At 37.3% G+C, this 18,694-nt stretch overlaps 1 protein-coding gene across 2 annotated transcripts in view; it reads right to left on the bottom strand.

Annotated features, from left to right (window-relative positions):
• Positions 1 to 458: 458 nt before the first annotated feature.
• Positions 459 to 18,694, bottom strand: part of LOC131028832 (GCN5-related N-acetyltransferase 7, chloroplastic) — a 92,290-nt gene continuing 74,054 nt past the window's right edge. Inside the window, exon 4 of one of the 2 annotated variants that reach the window (XM_057959185.2) lies at positions 459 to 1,072. In XM_057959185.2, the coding sequence (XP_057815168.2) occupies positions 897 to 1,072 (176 nt within the window). In that variant the 3' untranslated portion in view covers positions 459 to 896. The remainder of the gene's footprint in view (positions 1,073 to 18,694) is intronic. The other variant, XM_057959184.2, reaches the window with a different exon arrangement.

Here is an 18,694-nt window from a genome sequence, read left to right as displayed (position 1 = left end):
AACTACTGTAGCTTTTTTCAGTACCATTAGTTCATCTCTTAGCTACCAATTCGAAAATTTGTTCAGGTACAGGGGAGCCTTTCACTTTATTGAAAGAAAAGAATAGCATTGCTCCCTCTTCACCAAAATGTTAGACAAAAACAACTAGCAGAAAAATTCCACAGAAGTTCCTTGATAAACTTAATCAAAGTCTATTATTGCATTTGAACATGTAGAGGCTTCTATTTGCACATTACATTCTTCTCATCTATAATCTTAAACACCAGAGCTTTAATATAATTTCTTTTTTACTAAGCCAAGACCAAAAGTGTAACCTCAAGAAAAAAGGAACAATTCTTTAAATATTAATCCCAACTTAGCCGTGGTAAGTCAAAATGCGTGCATAACTGCAAGGGTGCCCTGCATCAATTGTCAAGTTATATTTTCATGTTCTCCACTTCAGCATGATCAATATCTTCAAGGCAGTTTGCAAGTTTATTCATAACATGGTAAAACAATTAGATATAGCATAGTAGTACTGATACCTCCATGATTCCAGTGAATTCTCTTACTGCCATATAACATGAACGTTATCAAATAAACTAGCTTCTAACTCTGCACCTTTCAGAGATTACTGACACGACATTTATGATGAAGACGCAAATGCTTTAGTTTACAATTAATTTTCCAAAGCCCACTAACATCCTTACATGCCACGTGAAAGAAAGAATGAGATAAAATAGAGTGAAACCAAATTTATGTGTTACATACAACTGGTTACACCTTGCTTTATGGTAATCATGAGATAACATAAGCCCAAGCATTTTCAGACGTGGAAACTGCCTGGCATGTAACTAATCTTTGAAAAGGGTCAAGCTACACTACCTTGCAACTCCCCACCATTAAATTAGGAAAACCTATGGATGAGAGAGAAGCTTGTTCATATTTGCCCATAATAAAAATCGACGGGGGCGACCTAGAAACCTTGCTCTCCAGGCAGGCTCACCACTTTCATATATAAAACCACTCTTCTCGTAAAGGCATCTTGCACCATCATTATCCACCTCTACATGAACATAAAGATCGGTCATACCTGCATGCAGGTACACATGTTAAACTGAAAACAGTGGTCAGGGGCTATGATTGCACCCTCTAATAATTCGACCATAAAATAGAAATGCAACTGGGCACTTGAATTTAAGGGCAACTCAACAGTCACAAACACCAGTCAACAAATATACTGAAATGTTTAAAATATCAAATTAATGGTTGCAAATGTGCATTTGTTGCACACAACAGAGATTAAATAGAACTTGCAAGGATCACATGCAAACTTTGAAATGCAAGAAATTTTTATATTGTAGCTGTTGAATGCTTCAGATACCTCTGTGGATGATTTTATTTGCAAAAAGTGGAGGAATTTTTTTGGTTTGCCTTCCTATTTTATCAGAGCAATATTTTCAACAAGTCATATCAGTTTCTTTTACTAGAATGATAAATAACCAGGCAAAATTTCATTAATTTACAAAAATACAGACAGTTCAAGAAAATTCACTTGTGGAAAGATTTCATGCTAAAGACTACAAGAACCAATTTCATGTTTCTATGGTTTGTTATAAGTTTTGAATGTTTTGATGCCATAAATGCAACAAATATTAAATAAAAATTAAACAAGTTCAAGAGACTGAACTACTACAAGTAACATGCCAAGCCATGGCTAAAACATTTTGCACACAGTAATGTAACCACCTAATAACTTCAAATTCTAGCATTCAAAATTAGAAGGGAATGATCACGAGACTCTAACTCAGACGTATGCTTCCTAACTTGAATCCATCTACAACCATATCTAACTCAGTGCTCACATATACAGATTGTTCTAAAAAGATGCCTCCCCTCAGAATAACAGAACTGAAGCTTAAAGTTCTTCTACTTATGTGGAGGGTTGTTTTCCAGGTTATTGCCAAACAAGTTGCCAAATTGGCACATAAACCCCTTGTGGAAACCCACAATGGAATTTCTTTCCGTTTACCTTACTGTATTGTTTAAAATGCATAACCTTGGGTTTTCACCTTATGACCAACATCCAAAGTAAACCATATCTTGCCAATCCACGTACATTAAGGGTACAACGGTACTTTTGAAACCCTTAGCTATTAACGTACATGTACACAAAAAAGCTATCACAACCACTGCAGATCACACTGATGACAATCAAATACACTTAGCGGAAACATAAAAATCATATAGACCATAAGGATATGCAAAAAAGACTACTCACTTGACATCAATTAACAATTCTAGAAGCCATCAGTATGGTGAGACCCCAAGAAGGATTTTTGAATATCAACTTCGACAGAGCATCTAAGGGCAATTCGAATCTTTTGGTGCAGGTGTGGTGCTTAGAGGTGAGCAAGGTATCTTTGTTCACAATGATCTTTTTTTGGCTGCCAAACAAATAATGAAGCAGAAAGGCTGAGATGTCATCAGCTTCTTCCCTTGGTCTTAACAAAGTTATGGTCGGATGTGATTCTCTTAACATTACCAATGGTCTTTGTAAAGGATTTTGTCTTGAATAGAAACTTTGACTTGTCAGCAAGAGGCACAAATTCTTTGCTCTTCCTTTGGCTTTCTTGCATTACTTTCAGGAGGTGAATTTGGCAGTGGAATTTTTAGGCAACGTGGATGTGGAAAGAGCCTTTCATAGTTTTATACGGCATGCATCTGGAATCTCATTTGGTACTTAGGGAACAGTTGGCTTTTATGCCACTGTAGTCCCCTTTTCTTCTTGTGTAATGTCCCCTTCTTAGCCAGAATCAACACATCAAGATCAGTCTATTAACTAAGTCCTCGAAGATTGATAAGGACGGGTAGAGGACATTGAACTGGTGATTTTCTCCTATTTCAAAGGGCACTTTAGAGTAAACATGGGTGGAATCAATCTACAGTATTGTTATCTTCAAGTTGCCACTGTATTCCCCTTTTCTTCTTGTGTAATGTCCCCTACTTATATGGAGGGTTGTTTTCCAGGTTATTGCCAAACAAGTTGCCAAATTGGCACATAAACCCCTTGTGGAAACCCACAATGGAATTTCTTTCCGTTTACCTTACTGTATTGTTTAAAATGCATAACCTTGGGTTTTCACCTTATGACCAACATCCAAAGTAAACCATATCTTGTCAATCCACGTACATTAAGGGTACAACGATACTTTTGAAACCCTTAGCTATTAACGTACATGTACACAAAAAAGCTATCACAACCACTGCAGATCACACTGATGACAATCAAATACACTTAGCGGAAACATAAAAATCATATAGACCATAAGGATATGCAAAAAAGACTACTCACTTGACATCAATTAACAATTCTAGAAGCCATCAGTATGGTGAGACCCCAAGAAGGATTTTTGAATATCAACTTCGACAGAGCATCTAAGGGCAATTCGAATCTTTTGGTGCAGGTGTGGTGCTTAGAGGTGAGCAAGGTATCTTTGTTCACAATGATCTTTTTTTGGCTGCCAAACAAATAATGAAGCAGAAAGGCTGAGATGTCATCAGCTTCTTCCCTTGGTCTTAACAAAGTTATGGTCGGATGTGATTCTCTTAACATTACCAATGGTCTTTGTAAAGGATTTTGTCTTGAATAGAAACTTTGACTTGTCAGCAAGAGGCACAAATTCTTTGCTCTTCCTTTGGCTTTCTTGCATTACTTTCAGGAGGTGAATTTGGCAGTGGAATTTTTAGGCAACGTGGATGTGGAAAGAGCCTTTCATAGTTTTATACGGCATGCATCTGGAATCTCATTTGGTACTTAGGGAACAGTTGGCTTTTATGCCACTGTAGTCCCCTTTTCTTCTTGTGTAATGTCCCCTTCTTAGCCAGAATCAACACATCAAGATCAGTCTATTAACTAAGTCCTCGAAGATTGATAAGGACGGGTAGAGGACATTGAACTGGTGATTTTCTCCTATTTCAAAGGGCACTTTAGAGTAAACATGGGTGGAATCAATCTACAGTATTGTTATCTTCAAGTTGCCACTGTATTCCCCTTTTCTTCTTGTGTAATGTCCCCTACTTATATGGAGGGTTGTTTTCCAGGTTATTGCCAAACAAGTTGCCAAATTGGCACATAAACCCCTTGTGGAAACCCACAATGGAATTTCTTTCCGTTTACCTTACTGTATTGTTTCAAATGCATAACCTTGGGTTTTCACCTTATGACCAACATCCAAAGTAAACCATATCTTGTCAATCCACGTACATTAAGGGTACAACGATACTTTTGAAACCCTTAGCTATTAACGTACATGTACACAAAAAAGCTATCACAACCACTGCAGATCACACTGATGACAATCAAATACACTTAGCGGAAACATAAAAATCATATAGACCATAAGGATATGCAAAAAAGACTACTCACTTGACATCAATTAACAATTCTAGAAGCCATCAGTATGGTGAGACCCCAAGAAGGAGTTTTGAATATCAACTTCGACGGAGCATCTAAGGGCAATTCGAATCTTTTGGTGCAGGTGTGGTGCTTAGAGGTGAGCAAGGTATCTTTGTTCACAATGATCTTTTTTTGGCTGCCAAACAAATAATGAAGCAGAAAGGCTGAGATGTCATCAGCTTCTTCCCTTGGTCTTAACAAAGTTATGGTCGGATGTGATTCTCTTAACATTACCAATGGTCTTTGTAAAGGATTTTGTCTTGAATAGAAACTTTGACTTGTCAGCAAGAGGCACAAATTCTTTGCTCTTCCTTTGGCTTTCTTGCATTACTTTCAGGAGGTGAATTTGGCAGTGGAATTTTTAGGCAACGTGGATGTGGAAAGAGCCTTTCATAGTTTTATACGGCATGCATCTGGAATCTCATTTGGTACTTAGGGAACAGTTGGCTTTTATGCCACTGTAGTCCCCTTTTCTTCTTGTGTAATGTCCCCTTCTTAGCCAGAATCAACACATCAAGATCAGTCTATTAACTAAGTCCTCGAAGATTGATAAGGACGGGTAGAGGACATTGAACTGGTGATTTTCTCCTATTTCAAAGGGCACTTTAGAGTAAACATGGGTGGAATCAATCTACAGTATTGTTATCTTCAAGTTGCCACTGTATTCCCCTTTTCTTCTTGTGTAATGTCCCCTACTTATATGGAGGGTTGTTTTCCAGGTTATTGCCAAACAAGTTGCCAAATTGGCACATAAACCCCTTGTGGAAACCCACAATGGAATTTCTTTCCGTTTACCTTACTGTATTGTTTCAAATGCATAACCTTGGGTTTTCACCTTATGACCAACATCCAAAGTAAACCATATCTTGTCAATCCACGTACATTAAGGGTACAACGATACTTTTGAAACCCTTAGCTATTAACGTACATGTACACAAAAAAGCTATCACAACCACTGCAGATCACACTGATGACAATCAAATACACTTAGCGGAAACATAAAAATCATATAGACCATAAGGATATGCAAAAAAGACTACTCACTTGACATCAATTAACAATTCTAGAAGCCATCAGTATGGTGAGACCCCAAGAAGGAGTTTTGAATATCAACTTCGACAGAGCATCTAAGGGCAATTCGAATCTTTTGGTGCAGGTGTGGTGCTTAGAGGTGAGCAAGGTATCTTTGTTCACAATGATCTTTTTTTGGCTGCCAAACAAATAATGAAGCAGAAAGGCTGAGATGTCATCAGCTTCTTCCCTTGGTCTTAACAAAGTTATGGTCGGATGTGATTCTCTTAACATTACCAATGGTCTTTGTAAAGGATTTTGTCTTGAATAGAAACTTTGACTTGTCAGCAAGAGGCACAAATTCTTTGCTCTTCCTTTGGCTTTCTTGCATTACTTTCAGGAGGTGAATTTGGCAGTGGAATTTTTAGGCAACGTGGATGTGGAAAGAGCCTTTCATAGTTTTATACGGCATGCATCTGGAATCTCATTTGGTACTTAGGGAACAGTTGGCTTTTATGCCACTGTAGTCCCCTTTTCTTCTTGTGTAATGTCCCCTTCTTAGCCAGAATCAACACATCAAGATCAGTCTATTAACTAAGTCCTCGAAGATTGATAAGGACGGGTAGAGGACATTGAACTGGTGATTTTCTCCTATTTCAAAGGGCACTTTAGAGTAAACATGGGTGGAATCAATCTACAGTATTGTTATCTTCAAGTTGCCACTGTATTCCCCTTTTCTTCTTGTGTAATGTCCCCTACTTATATGGAGGGTTGTTTTCCAGGTTATTGCCAAACAAGTTGCCAAATTGGCACATAAACCCCTTGTGGAAACCCACAATGGAATTTCTTTCCGTTTACCTTACTGTATTGTTTCAAATGCATAACCTTGGGTTTTCACCTTATGACCAACATCCAAAGTAAACCATATCTTGTCAATCCACGTACATTAAGGGTACAACGATACTTTTGAAACCCTTAGCTATTAACGTACATGTACACAAAAAAGCTATCACAACCACTGCAGATCACACTGATGACAATCAAATACACTTAGCGGAAACATAAAAATCATATAGACCATAAGGATATGCAAAAAAGACTACTCACTTGACATCAATTAACAATTCTAGAAGCCATCAGTATGGTGAGACCCCAAGAAGGAGTTTTGAATATCAACTTCGACAGAGCATCTAAGGGCAATTCGAATCTTTTGGTGCAGGTGTGGTGCTTAGAGGTGAGCAAGGTATCTTTGTTCACAATGATCTTTTTTTGGCTGCCAAACAAATAATGAAGCAGAAAGGCTGAGATGTCATCAGCTTCTTCCCTTGGTCTTAACAAAGTTATGGTCGGATGTGATTCTCTTAACATTACCAATGGTCTTTGTAAAGGATTTTGTCTTGAATAGAAACTTTGACTTGTCAGCAAGAGGCACAAATTCTTTGCTCTTCCTTTGGCTTTCTTGCATTACTTTCAGGAGGTGAATTTGGCAGTGGAATTTTTAGGCAACGTGGATGTGGAAAGAGCCTTTCATAGTTTTATACGGCATGCATCTGGAATCTCATTTGGTACTTAGGGAACAGTTGGCTTTTATGCCACTGTAGTCCCCTTTTCTTCTTGTGTAATGTCCCCTTCTTAGCCAGAATCAACACATCAAGATCAGTCTATTAACTAAGTCCTCGAAGATTGATAAGGACGGGTAGAGGACATTGAACTGGTGATTTTCTCCTATTTCAAAGGGCACTTTAGAGTAAACATGGGTGGAATCAATCTACAGTATTGTTATCTTCAAGTTGCCACTGTATTCCCCTTTTCTTCTTGTGTAATGTCCCCTACTTATATGGAGGGTTGTTTTCCAGGTTATTGCCAAACAAGTTGCCAAATTGGCACATAAACCCCTTGTGGAAACCCACAATGGAATTTCTTTCCGTTTACCTTACTGTATTGTTTCAAATGCATAACCTTGGGTTTTCACCTTATGACCAACATCCAAAGTAAACCATATCTTGTCAATCCACGTACATTAAGGGTACAACGATACTTTTGAAACCCTTAGCTATTAACGTACATGTACACAAAAAAGCTATCACAACCACTGCAGATCACACTGATGACAATCAAATACACTTAGCGGAAACATAAAAATCATATAGACCATAAGGATATGCAAAAAAGACTACTCACTTGACATCAATTAACAATTCTAGAAGCCATCAGTATGGTGAGACCCCAAGAAGGATTTTTGAATATCAACTTCGACAGAGCATCTAAGGGCAATTCGAATCTTTTGGTGCAGGTGTGGTGCTTAGAGGTGAGCAAGGTATCTTTGTTCACAATGATCTTTTTTTGGCTGCCAAACAAATAATGAAGCAGAAAGGCTGAGATGTCATCAGCTTCTTCCCTTGGTCTTAACAAAGTTATGGTCGGATGTGATTCTCTTAACATTACCAATGGTCTTTGTAAAGGATTTTGTCTTGAATAGAAACTTTGACTTGTCAGCAAGAGGCACAAATTCTTTGCTCTTCCTTTGGCTTTCTTGCATTACTTTCAGGAGGTGAATTTGGCAGTGGAATTTTTAGGCAACGTGGATGTGGAAAGAGCCTTTCATAGTTTTATACGGCATGCATCTGGAATCTCATTTGGTACTTAGGGAACAGTTGGCTTTTATGCCACTGTAGTCCCCTTTTCTTCTTGTGTAATGTCCCCTTCTTAGCCAGAATCAACACATCAAGATCAGTCTATTAACTAAGTCCTCGAAGATTGATAAGGACGGGTAGAGGACATTGAACTGGTGATTTTCTCCTATTTCAAAGGGCACTTTAGAGTAAACATGGGTGGAATCAATCTACAGTATTGTTATCTTCAAGTTGCCACTGTATTCCCCTTTTCTTCTTGTGTAATGTCCCCTACTTATATGGAGGGTTGTTTTCCAGGTTATTGCCAAACAAGTTGCCAAATTGGCACATAAACCCCTTGTGGAAACCCACAATGGAATTTCTTTCCGTTTACCTTACTGTATTGTTTCAAATGCATAACCTTGGGTTTTCACCTTATGACCAACATCCAAAGTAAACCATATCTTGTCAATCCACGTACATTAAGGGTACAACGATACTTTTGAAACCCTTAGCTATTAACGTACATGTACACAAAAAAGCTATCACAACCACTGCAGATCACACTGATGACAATCAAATACACTTAGCGGAAACATAAAAATCATATAGACCATAAGGATATGCAAAAAAGACTACTCACTTGACATCAATTAACAATTCTAGAAGCCATCAGTATGGTGAGACCCCAAGAAGGAGTTTTGAATATCAACTTCGACAGAGCATCTAAGGGCAATTCGAATCTTTTGGTGCAGGTGTGGTGCTTAGAGGTGAGCAAGGTATCTTTGTTCACAATGATCTTTTTTTGGCTGCCAAACAAATAATGAAGCAGAAAGGCTGAGATGTCATCAGCTTCTTCCCTTGGTCTTAACAAAGTTATGGTCGGATGTGATTCTCTTAACATTACCAATGGTCTTTGTAAAGGATTTTGTCTTGAATAGAAACTTTGACTTGTCAGCAAGAGGCACAAATTCTTTGCTCTTCCTTTGGCTTTCTTGCATTACTTTCAGGAGGTGAATTTGGCAGTGGAATTTTTAGGCAACGTGGATGTGGAAAGAGCCTTTCATAGTTTTATACGGCATGCATCTGGAATCTCATTTGGTACTTAGGGAACAGTTGGCTTTTATGCCACTGTAGTCCCCTTTTCTTCTTGTGTAATGTCCCCTTCTTAGCCAGAATCAACACATCAAGATCAGTCTATTAACTAAGTCCTCGAAGATTGATAAGGACGGGTAGAGGACATTGAACTGGTGATTTTCTCCTATTTCAAAGGGCACTTTAGAGTAAACATGGGTGGAATCAATCTACAGTATTGTTATCTTCAAGTTGCCACTGTATTCCCCTTTTCTTCTTGTGTAATGTCCCCTACTTATATGGAGGGTTGTTTTCCAGGTTATTGCCAAACAAGTTGCCAAATTGGCACATAAACCCCTTGTGGAAACCCACAATGGAATTTCTTTCCGTTTACCTTACTGTATTGTTTAAAATGCATAACCTTGGGTTTTCACCTTATGACCAACATCCAAAGTAAACCATATCTTGTCAATCCACGTACATTAAGGGTACAACGATACTTTTGAAACCCTTAGCTATTAACGTACATGTACACAAAAAAGCTATCACAACCACTGCAGATCACACTGATGACAATCAAATACACTTAGCGGAAACATAAAAATCATATAGACCATAAGGATATGCAAAAAAGACTACTCACTTGACATCAATTAACAATTCTAGAAGCCATCAGTATGGTGAGACCCCAAGAAGGATTTTTGAATATCAACTTCGACAGAGCATCTAAGGGCAATTCGAATCTTTTGGTGCAGGTGTGGTGCTTAGAGGTGAGCAAGGTATCTTTGTTCACAATGATCTTTTTTTGGCTGCCAAACAAATAATGAAGCAGAAAGGCTGAGATGTCATCAGCTTCTTCCCTTGGTCTTAACAAAGTTATGGTCGGATGTGATTCTCTTAACATTACCAATGGTCTTTGTAAAGGATTTTGTCTTGAATAGAAACTTTGACTTGTCAGCAAGAGGCACAAATTCTTTGCTCTTCCTTTGGCTTTCTTGCATTACTTTCAGGAGGTGAATTTGGCAGTGGAATTTTTAGGCAACGTGGATGTGGAAAGAGCCTTTCATAGTTTTATACGGCATGCATCTGGAATCTCATTTGGTACTTAGGGAACAGTTGGCTTTTATGCCACTGTAGTCCCCTTTTCTTCTTGTGTAATGTCCCCTTCTTAGCCAGAATCAACACATCAAGATCAGTCTATTAACTAAGTCCTCGAAGATTGATAAGGACGGGTAGAGGACATTGAACTGGTGATTTTCTCCTATTTCAAAGGGCACTTTAGAGTAAACATGGGTGGAATCAATCTACAGTATTGTTATCTTCAAGTTGCCACTGTATTCCCCTTTTCTTCTTGTGTAATGTCCCCTACTTATATGGAGGGTTGTTTTCCAGGTTATTGCCAAACAAGTTGCCAAATTGGCACATAAACCCCTTGTGGAAACCCACAATGGAATTTCTTTCCGTTTACCTTACTGTATTGTTTCAAATGCATAACCTTGGGTTTTCACCTTATGACCAACATCCAAAGTAAACCATATCTTGTCAATCCACGTACATTAAGGGTACAACGATACTTTTGAAACCCTTAGCTATTAATGTACATGTACACAAAAAAGCTATCACAACCACTGCAGATCACACTGATGACAATCAAATACACTTAGCGGAAACATAAAAATCATATAGACCATAAGGATATGCAAAAAAGACTACTCACTTGACATCAATTAACAATTCTAGAAGCCATCAGTATGGTGAGACCCCAAGAAGGAGTTTTGAATATCAACTTCGACAGAGCATCTAAGGGCAATTCGAATCTTTTGGTGCAGGTGTGGTGCTTAGAGGTGAGCAAGGTATCTTTGTTCACAATGATCTTTTTTTGGCTGCCAAACAAATAATGAAGCAGAAAGGCTGAGATGTCATCAGCTTCTTCCCTTGGTCTTAACAAAGTTATGGTCGGATGTGATTCTCTTAACATTACCAATGGTCTTTGTAAAGGATTTTGTCTTGAATAGAAACTTTGACTTGTCAGCAAGAGGCACAAATTCTTTGCTCTTCCTTTGGCTTTCTTGCATTACTTTCAGGAGGTGAATTTGGCAGTGGAATTTTTAGGCAACGTGGATGTGGAAAGAGCCTTTCATAGTTTTATACGGCATGCATCTGGAATCTCATTTGGTACTTAGGGAACAGTTGGCTTTTATGCCACTGTAGTCCCCTTTTCTTCTTGTGTAATGTCCCCTTCTTAGCCAGAATCAACACATCAAGATCAGTCTATTAACTAAGTCCTCGAAGATTGATAAGGACGGGTAGAGGACATTGAACTGGTGATTTTCTCCTATTTCAAAGGGCACTTTAGAGTAAACATGGGTGGAATCAATCTACAGTATTGTTATCTTCAAGTTGCCACTGTATTCCCCTTTTCTTCTTGTGTAATGTCCCCTACTTATATGGAGGGTTGTTTTCCAGGTTATTGCCAAACAAGTTGCCAAATTGGCACATAAACCCCTTGTGGAAACCCACAATGGAATTTCTTTCCGTTTACCTTACTGTATTGTTTCAAATGCATAACCTTGGGTTTTCACCTTATGACCAACATCCAAAGTAAACCATATCTTGTCAATCCACGTACATTAAGGGTACAACGATACTTTTGAAACCCTTAGCTATTAACGTACATGTACACAAAAAAGCTATCACAACCACTGCAGATCACACTGATGACAATCAAATACACTTAGCGGAAACATAAAAATCATATAGACCATAAGGATATGCAAAAAAGACTACTCACTTGACATCAATTAACAATTCTAGAAGCCATCAGTATGGTGAGACCCCAAGAAGGAGTTTTGAATATCAACTTCGACGGAGCATCTAAGGGCAATTCGAATCTTTTGGTGCAGGTGTGGTGCTTAGAGGTGAGCAAGGTATCTTTGTTCACAATGATCTTTTTTTGGCTGCCAAACAAATAATGAAGCAGAAAGGCTGAGATGTCATCAGCTTCTTCCCTTGGTCTTAACAAAGTTATGGTCGGATGTGATTCTCTTAACATTACCAATGGTCTTTGTAAAGGATTTTGTCTTGAATAGAAACTTTGACTTGTCAGCAAGAGGCACAAATTCTTTGCTCTTCCTTTGGCTTTCTTGCATTACTTTCAGGAGGTGAATTTGGCAGTGGAATTTTTAGGCAACGTGGATGTGGAAAGAGCCTTTCATAGTTTTATACGGCATGCATCTGGAATCTCATTTGGTACTTAGGGAACAGTTGGCTTTTATGCCACTGTAGTCCCCTTTTCTTCTTGTGTAATGTCCCCTTCTTAGCCAGAATCAACACATCAAGATCAGTCTATTAACTAAGTCCTCGAAGATTGATAAGGACGGGTAGAGGACATTGAACTGGTGATTTTCTCCTATTTCAAAGGGCACTTTAGAGTAAACATGGGTGGAATCAATCTACAGTATTGTTATCTTCAAGTTGCCACTGTATTCCCCTTTTCTTCTTGTGTAATGTCCCCTACTTATATGGAGGGTTGTTTTCCAGGTTATTGCCAAACAAGTTGCCAAATTGGCACATAAACCCCTTGTGGAAACCCACAATGGAATTTCTTTCCGTTTACCTTACTGTATTGTTTCAAATGCATAACCTTGGGTTTTCACCTTATGACCAACATCCAAAGTAAACCATATCTTGTCAATCCACGTACATTAAGGGTACAACGATACTTTTGAAACCCTTAGCTATTAACGTACATGTACACAAAAAAGCTATCACAACCACTGCAGATCACACTGATGACAATCAAATACACTTAGCGGAAACATAAAAATCATATAGACCATAAGGATATGCAAAAAAGACTACTCACTTGACATCAATTAACAATTCTAGAAGCCATCAGTATGGTGAGACCCCAAGAAGGAGTTTTGAATATCAACTTCGACAGAGCATCTAAGGGCAATTCGAATCTTTTGGTGCAGGTGTGGTGCTTAGAGGTGAGCAAGGTATCTTTGTTCACAATGATCTTTTTTTGGCTGCCAAACAAATAATGAAGCAGAAAGGCTGAGATGTCATCAGCTTCTTCCCTTGGTCTTAACAAAGTTATGGTCGGATGTGATTCTCTTAACATTACCAATGGTCTTTGTAAAGGATTTTGTCTTGAATAGAAACTTTGACTTGTCAGCAAGAGGCACAAATTCTTTGCTCTTCCTTTGGCTTTCTTGCATTACTTTCAGGAGGTGAATTTGGCAGTGGAATTTTTAGGCAACGTGGATGTGGAAAGAGCCTTTCATAGTTTTATACGGCATGCATCTGGAATCTCATTTGGTACTTAGGGAACAGTTGGCTTTTATGCCACTGTAGTCCCCTTTTCTTCTTGTGTAATGTCCCCTTCTTAGCCAGAATCAACACATCAAGATCAGTCTATTAACTAAGTCCTCGAAGATTGATAAGGACGGGTAGAGGACATTGAACTGGTGATTTTCTCCTATTTCAAAGGGCACTTTAGAGTAAACATGGGTGGAATCAATCTACAGTATTGTTATCTTCAAGTTGCCACTGTATTCCCCTTTTCTTCTTGTGTAATGTCCCCTACTTATATGGAGGGTTGTTTTCCAGGTTATTGCCAAACAAGTTGCCAAATTGGCACATAAACCCCTTGTGGAAACCCACAATGGAATTTCTTTCCGTTTACCTTACTGTATTGTTTCAAATGCATAACCTTGGGTTTTCACCTTATGACCAACATCCAAAGTAAACCATATCTTGTCAATCCACGTACATTAAGGGTACAACGATACTTTTGAAACCCTTAGCTATTAACGTACATGTACACAAAAAAGCTATCACAACCACTGCAGATCACACTGATGACAATCAAATACACTTAGCGGAAACATAAAAATCATATAGACCATAAGGATATGCAAAAAAGACTACTCACTTGACATCAATTAACAATTCTAGAAGCCATCAGTATGGTGAGACCCCAAGAAGGAGTTTTGAATATCAACTTCGACAGAGCATCTAAGGGCAATTCGAATCTTTTGGTGCAGGTGTGGTGCTTAGAGGTGAGCAAGGTATCTTTGTTCACAATGATCTTTTTTTGGCTGCCAAACAAATAATGAAGCAGAAAGGCTGAGATGTCATCAGCTTCTTCCCTTGGTCTTAACAAAGTTATGGTCGGATGTGATTCTCTTAACATTACCAATGGTCTTTGTAAAGGATTTTGTCTTGAATAGAAACTTTGACTTGTCAGCAAGAGGCACAAATTCTTTGCTCTTCCTTTGGCTTTCTTGCATTACTTTCAGGAGGTGAATTTGGCAGTGGAATTTTTAGGCAACGTGGATGTGGAAAGAGCCTTTCATAGTTTTATACGGCATGCATCTGGAATCTCATTTGGTACTTAGGGAACAGTTGGCTTTTATGCCACTGTAGTCCCCTTTTCTTCTTGTGTAATGTCCCCTTCTTAGCCAGAATCAACACATCAAGATCAGTCTATTAACTAAGTCCTCGAAGATTGATAAGGACGGGTAGAGGACATTGAACTGGTGATTTTCTCCTATTTCAAAGGGCACTTTAGAGTAAACATGGGTGGAATCAATCTACAGTATTGTTATCTTCAAGTTGCCACTGTATTCCCCTTTTCTTCTTGTGTAATGTCCCCTACTTATATGGAGGGTTGTTTTCCAGGTTATTGCCAAACAAGTTGCCAAATTGGCACATAAACCCCTTGTGGAAACCCACAATGGAATTTCTTTCCGTTTACCTTACTGTATTGTTTCAAATGCATAACCTTGGGTTTTCACCTTATGACCAACATCCAAAGTAAACCATATCTTGTCAATCCACGTACATTAAGGGTACAACGATACTTTTGAAACCCTTAGCTATTAACGTACATGTACACAAAAAAGCTATCACAACCACTGCAGATCACACTGATGACAATCAAATACACTTAGCGGAAACATAAAAATCATATAGACCATAAGGATATGCAAAAAAGACTACTCACTTGACATCAATTAACAATTCTAGAAGCCATCAGTATGGTGAGACCCCAAGAAGGAGTTTTGAATATCAACTTCGACAGAGCATCTAAGGGCAATTCGAATCTTTTGGTGCAGGTGTGGTGCTTAGAGGTGAGCAAGGTATCTTTGTTCACAATGATCTTTTTTTGGCTGCCAAACAAATAATGAAGCAGAAAGGCTGAGATGTCATCAGCTTCTTCCCTTGGTCTTAACAAAGTTATGGTCGGATGTGATTCTCTTAACATTACCAATGGTCTTTGTAAAGGATTTTGTCTTGAATAGAAACTTTGACTTGTCAGCAAGAGGCACAAATTCTTTGCTCTTCCTTTGGCTTTCTTGCATTACTTTCAGGAGGTGAATTTGGCAGTGGAATTTTTAGGCAACGTGGATGTGGAAAGAGCCTTTCATAGTTTTATACGGCATGCATCTGGAATCTCATTTGGTACTTAGGGAACAGTTGGCTTTTATGCCACTGTAGTCCCCTTTTCTTCTTGTGTAATGTCCCCTTCTTAGCCAGAATCAACACATCAAGATCAGTCTATTAACTAAGTCCTCGAAGATTGATAAGGACGGGTAGAGGACATTGAACTGGTGATTTTCTCCTATTTCAAAGGGCACTTTAGAGTAAACATGGGTGGAATCAATCTACAGTATTGTTATCTTCAAGTTGCCAATCTAAAACTGCATTAAACCCTAGAATATCTCCTTCAAAGGTATACATGCATCTAGAGAGAGAGTGAGGTGCTTCCTTGCCAAGTATCCATGAGGAGAGAGAAAAAACAAATTAAAAAGATAATAAAGTTGATGCATATTACTTTGTAATCTCTCCTTGGGTCACTTAAAACATATTTATAATATTAAGTTTCACCTTTCCCATGTACCTATTCCTAGTGAGAGAGTGAATGGGGAAGATAGAGATAAAAGGTTAGTATAAGTGGAGAAAGCATATAACATAAAGTGTACGTCCTAAGTGGGAGAATTGTCATGAGGATAAAATAACTATTATTTAATTCATTAAATTTGATTGAGGTGTTAGGGTTTCAACCCTAATTAGGGCAGCTTGAGGAAAGGTTATTTAAAGGTCACTAGAGACTCATTTCTATTCATGTTTTTGGATATCATTTCTTTTTCATGTCTCCTTTGAGGAGCTTGGCAACCTTAGGGTTTAGAGAACTTTGGAGACGGAAACCTCCATTGTTTGCACATCTACAATTGTGAGAGACCAGCCAAGGGTGTGAGGAGAAGCTTCTTTTTTAGAAGTTTCCTTTGGGCATCAAAGTTGGATAAGTTGTAGCAAATCTGAAGCCACCTATTTGCTTGTGTGGCCATACCATTTCAAGGTAGAGGAAGCCCAAGAAATACAGTTTTCAGCACCATAGTTGTTGTGTTTGTCACCAGCAACACTTTGTCTAAATGTTGAATACCATACAACAATCTTTAGTGGTATTTGGAACAACAGTTTGAAGTTATTTGTGGATTGGCTAAGTGAGGTGCTTGTGTGCCTAGCCAACCCAGTCTTCTCCTTGTGCAAGGTCAATACTAATACAAACTTCTTTCTAATCAGTTCCTTATTGTCAAACAATCATCCCAATAGAGCAGACAAGTTTTGGAAGGTTGCAACAGTCTAAAGGTTATTTAAAGACATAAAAATCAGTCCATCAGCAAGCCATCCCATCCATGGATTTAGAGCTCACAACAAACCCCACCTCAAGGGGAAAGTACAGTTTATATATTCCATCACTATTGCCTTCAACAGACCATCATATGTTAGTGATTTTTAGAATATTTAATCTTTACTTGGCTTAGGTTTATTCGTATTTAGTTTGGGATATTCCTTCGGAATCCCTACATGTAATTTGTCCTCTAGTACATGTGTGAGAACAAGTCATTTCTTTTATTTTTCTTTATTAAGGAATATTAGATTTCCTCCTTAAGAGGATGTGGACACATGGCACACACATTTTATGAATGGTGGCATTCATAGATTTGGGAGTTACTTTGTAACTTCTCTCCTCATCTCTATTTAAGAGATGTCTCCTCTTTCATTTTTATTTAATGACATTATTGTAAAGAGCTTCTTGCTCTCTCTCTCTCTCTCTCTCTCTCTCTCTCTCTCTCTCTCTCTCATAATAACACAAGGGGTTTTTCTTTGCTTTTCCCCTTTCAAAAGTTCTTGTGCCTCCTTCACATTTGGGTGACTGCTCCAAGGTTTCTACATTTCTCTTGGTAACATTTACTTCATCAATAAACTTACTTGGATTTTGTTTTTCTTTTCTTGCTCTTATATTTCCTTTCATGGTATGGTATCAGAGCAAGTTGTAATCCTTGTTTCAAGTTGAGATTGATGAAGGTTACCATTTTGTGGAGCTCACCTTTCTTGAAGGCACTTTTTTTGAGAGAAAAGAAGAAACTTGTTCTTTAATGTTTTGTTGTGCAGGTTTTGATTTAAGTTTAAATTATTTTTTTCAAACTTGTTAACAAGTTTGCATGCGGGATTAATTCATTTAGATTCTACTTTAAAGTTTATTTTTTAGTTTTGGAAGGCTTGCCGCCAAAACTCTGTTGTAACCTCTTTATTTTCTTGTATTCTTTAATTTATCTGCTTTGGAAAGTTTGCTGCCAGATTTTTTTCTTTTAGTTTAAGTTTTGGTTTTGGAAGGCTTGCTGCCAAGACATTCTCTGTTTATTTGCAGGTTCTAACATTTTATTTTACAATACTCGTTTCAATTTTTTATTAAGTTTTAAATCTTTCTGTTTTGTGCAAGTTTTAACATTTTATTTCACTTGCAGATTATTATTGATTTTTTTTTTGTAAAGATTTATGTTTGCAGATTCAAGAACTATTTTAGTTTCTCCTTGCTCTAATCATATTATTTTTCAATATTGTTTCAATCCTTTATTAAATTTTAAATCTAAATGAAACTTATTTCTGGTTCAATATTGTTTAAAATAATTTTGCCTCTATAATTTGTAACGTATTTCCACTCTTGGATTCTGCCTCTGTAATTTGTAACAGCTCTGCAAAGTTTTCTTCTACCTTTGTAATTTTTAACAGCTCCGCAAAGTTTTCAGTATAAAAGATTTTTCATAGATATTTAAGTTTTAATAATAAGACAAGTTTTTAATTTTGCAACATTTGAAGCTTTAAATAAGATAATCTTTAATTTTATCTATTCAAAGTTTCTCATATAAAATCTTTTTAAAGCTTTTAAATAAAGTTTTTTTGGAACTTTCCTAAATAACATTTTCTTATAGATATTAAGAATATTTAAAAAAATTAAAACTTATTTTTTTTTAATAAAAAGTTAGTTTTTTTATAAAGTTTTTTTTTAAAAAGAATTATTTTCTTATACATGCGTATCTTAAAAGTTTATAATTTTTTAATAATAAAACTTCTAATATATATGTAATTTTTAAATAAAGTTTTTTAATATAACTTGTTTTCCATTTTATTAAAGGTTTAAAGTTTTTAAGATGAAGTTTATTTTATTACACTTAAAGTTTTTTAATTTAAATTTATTATTAAAAGA

The sequence above is a fragment of the Cryptomeria japonica genome, chromosome 5 (assembly GCF_030272615.1).
Source record: "Cryptomeria japonica chromosome 5, Sugi_1.0, whole genome shotgun sequence".
Lineage (NCBI taxonomy): Eukaryota > Viridiplantae > Streptophyta > Pinopsida > Cupressales > Cupressaceae > Cryptomeria > Cryptomeria japonica.
Note: the sequence above shows the minus strand (reverse complement) of the source record. Positions and strands in the feature narration are given on the sequence as shown.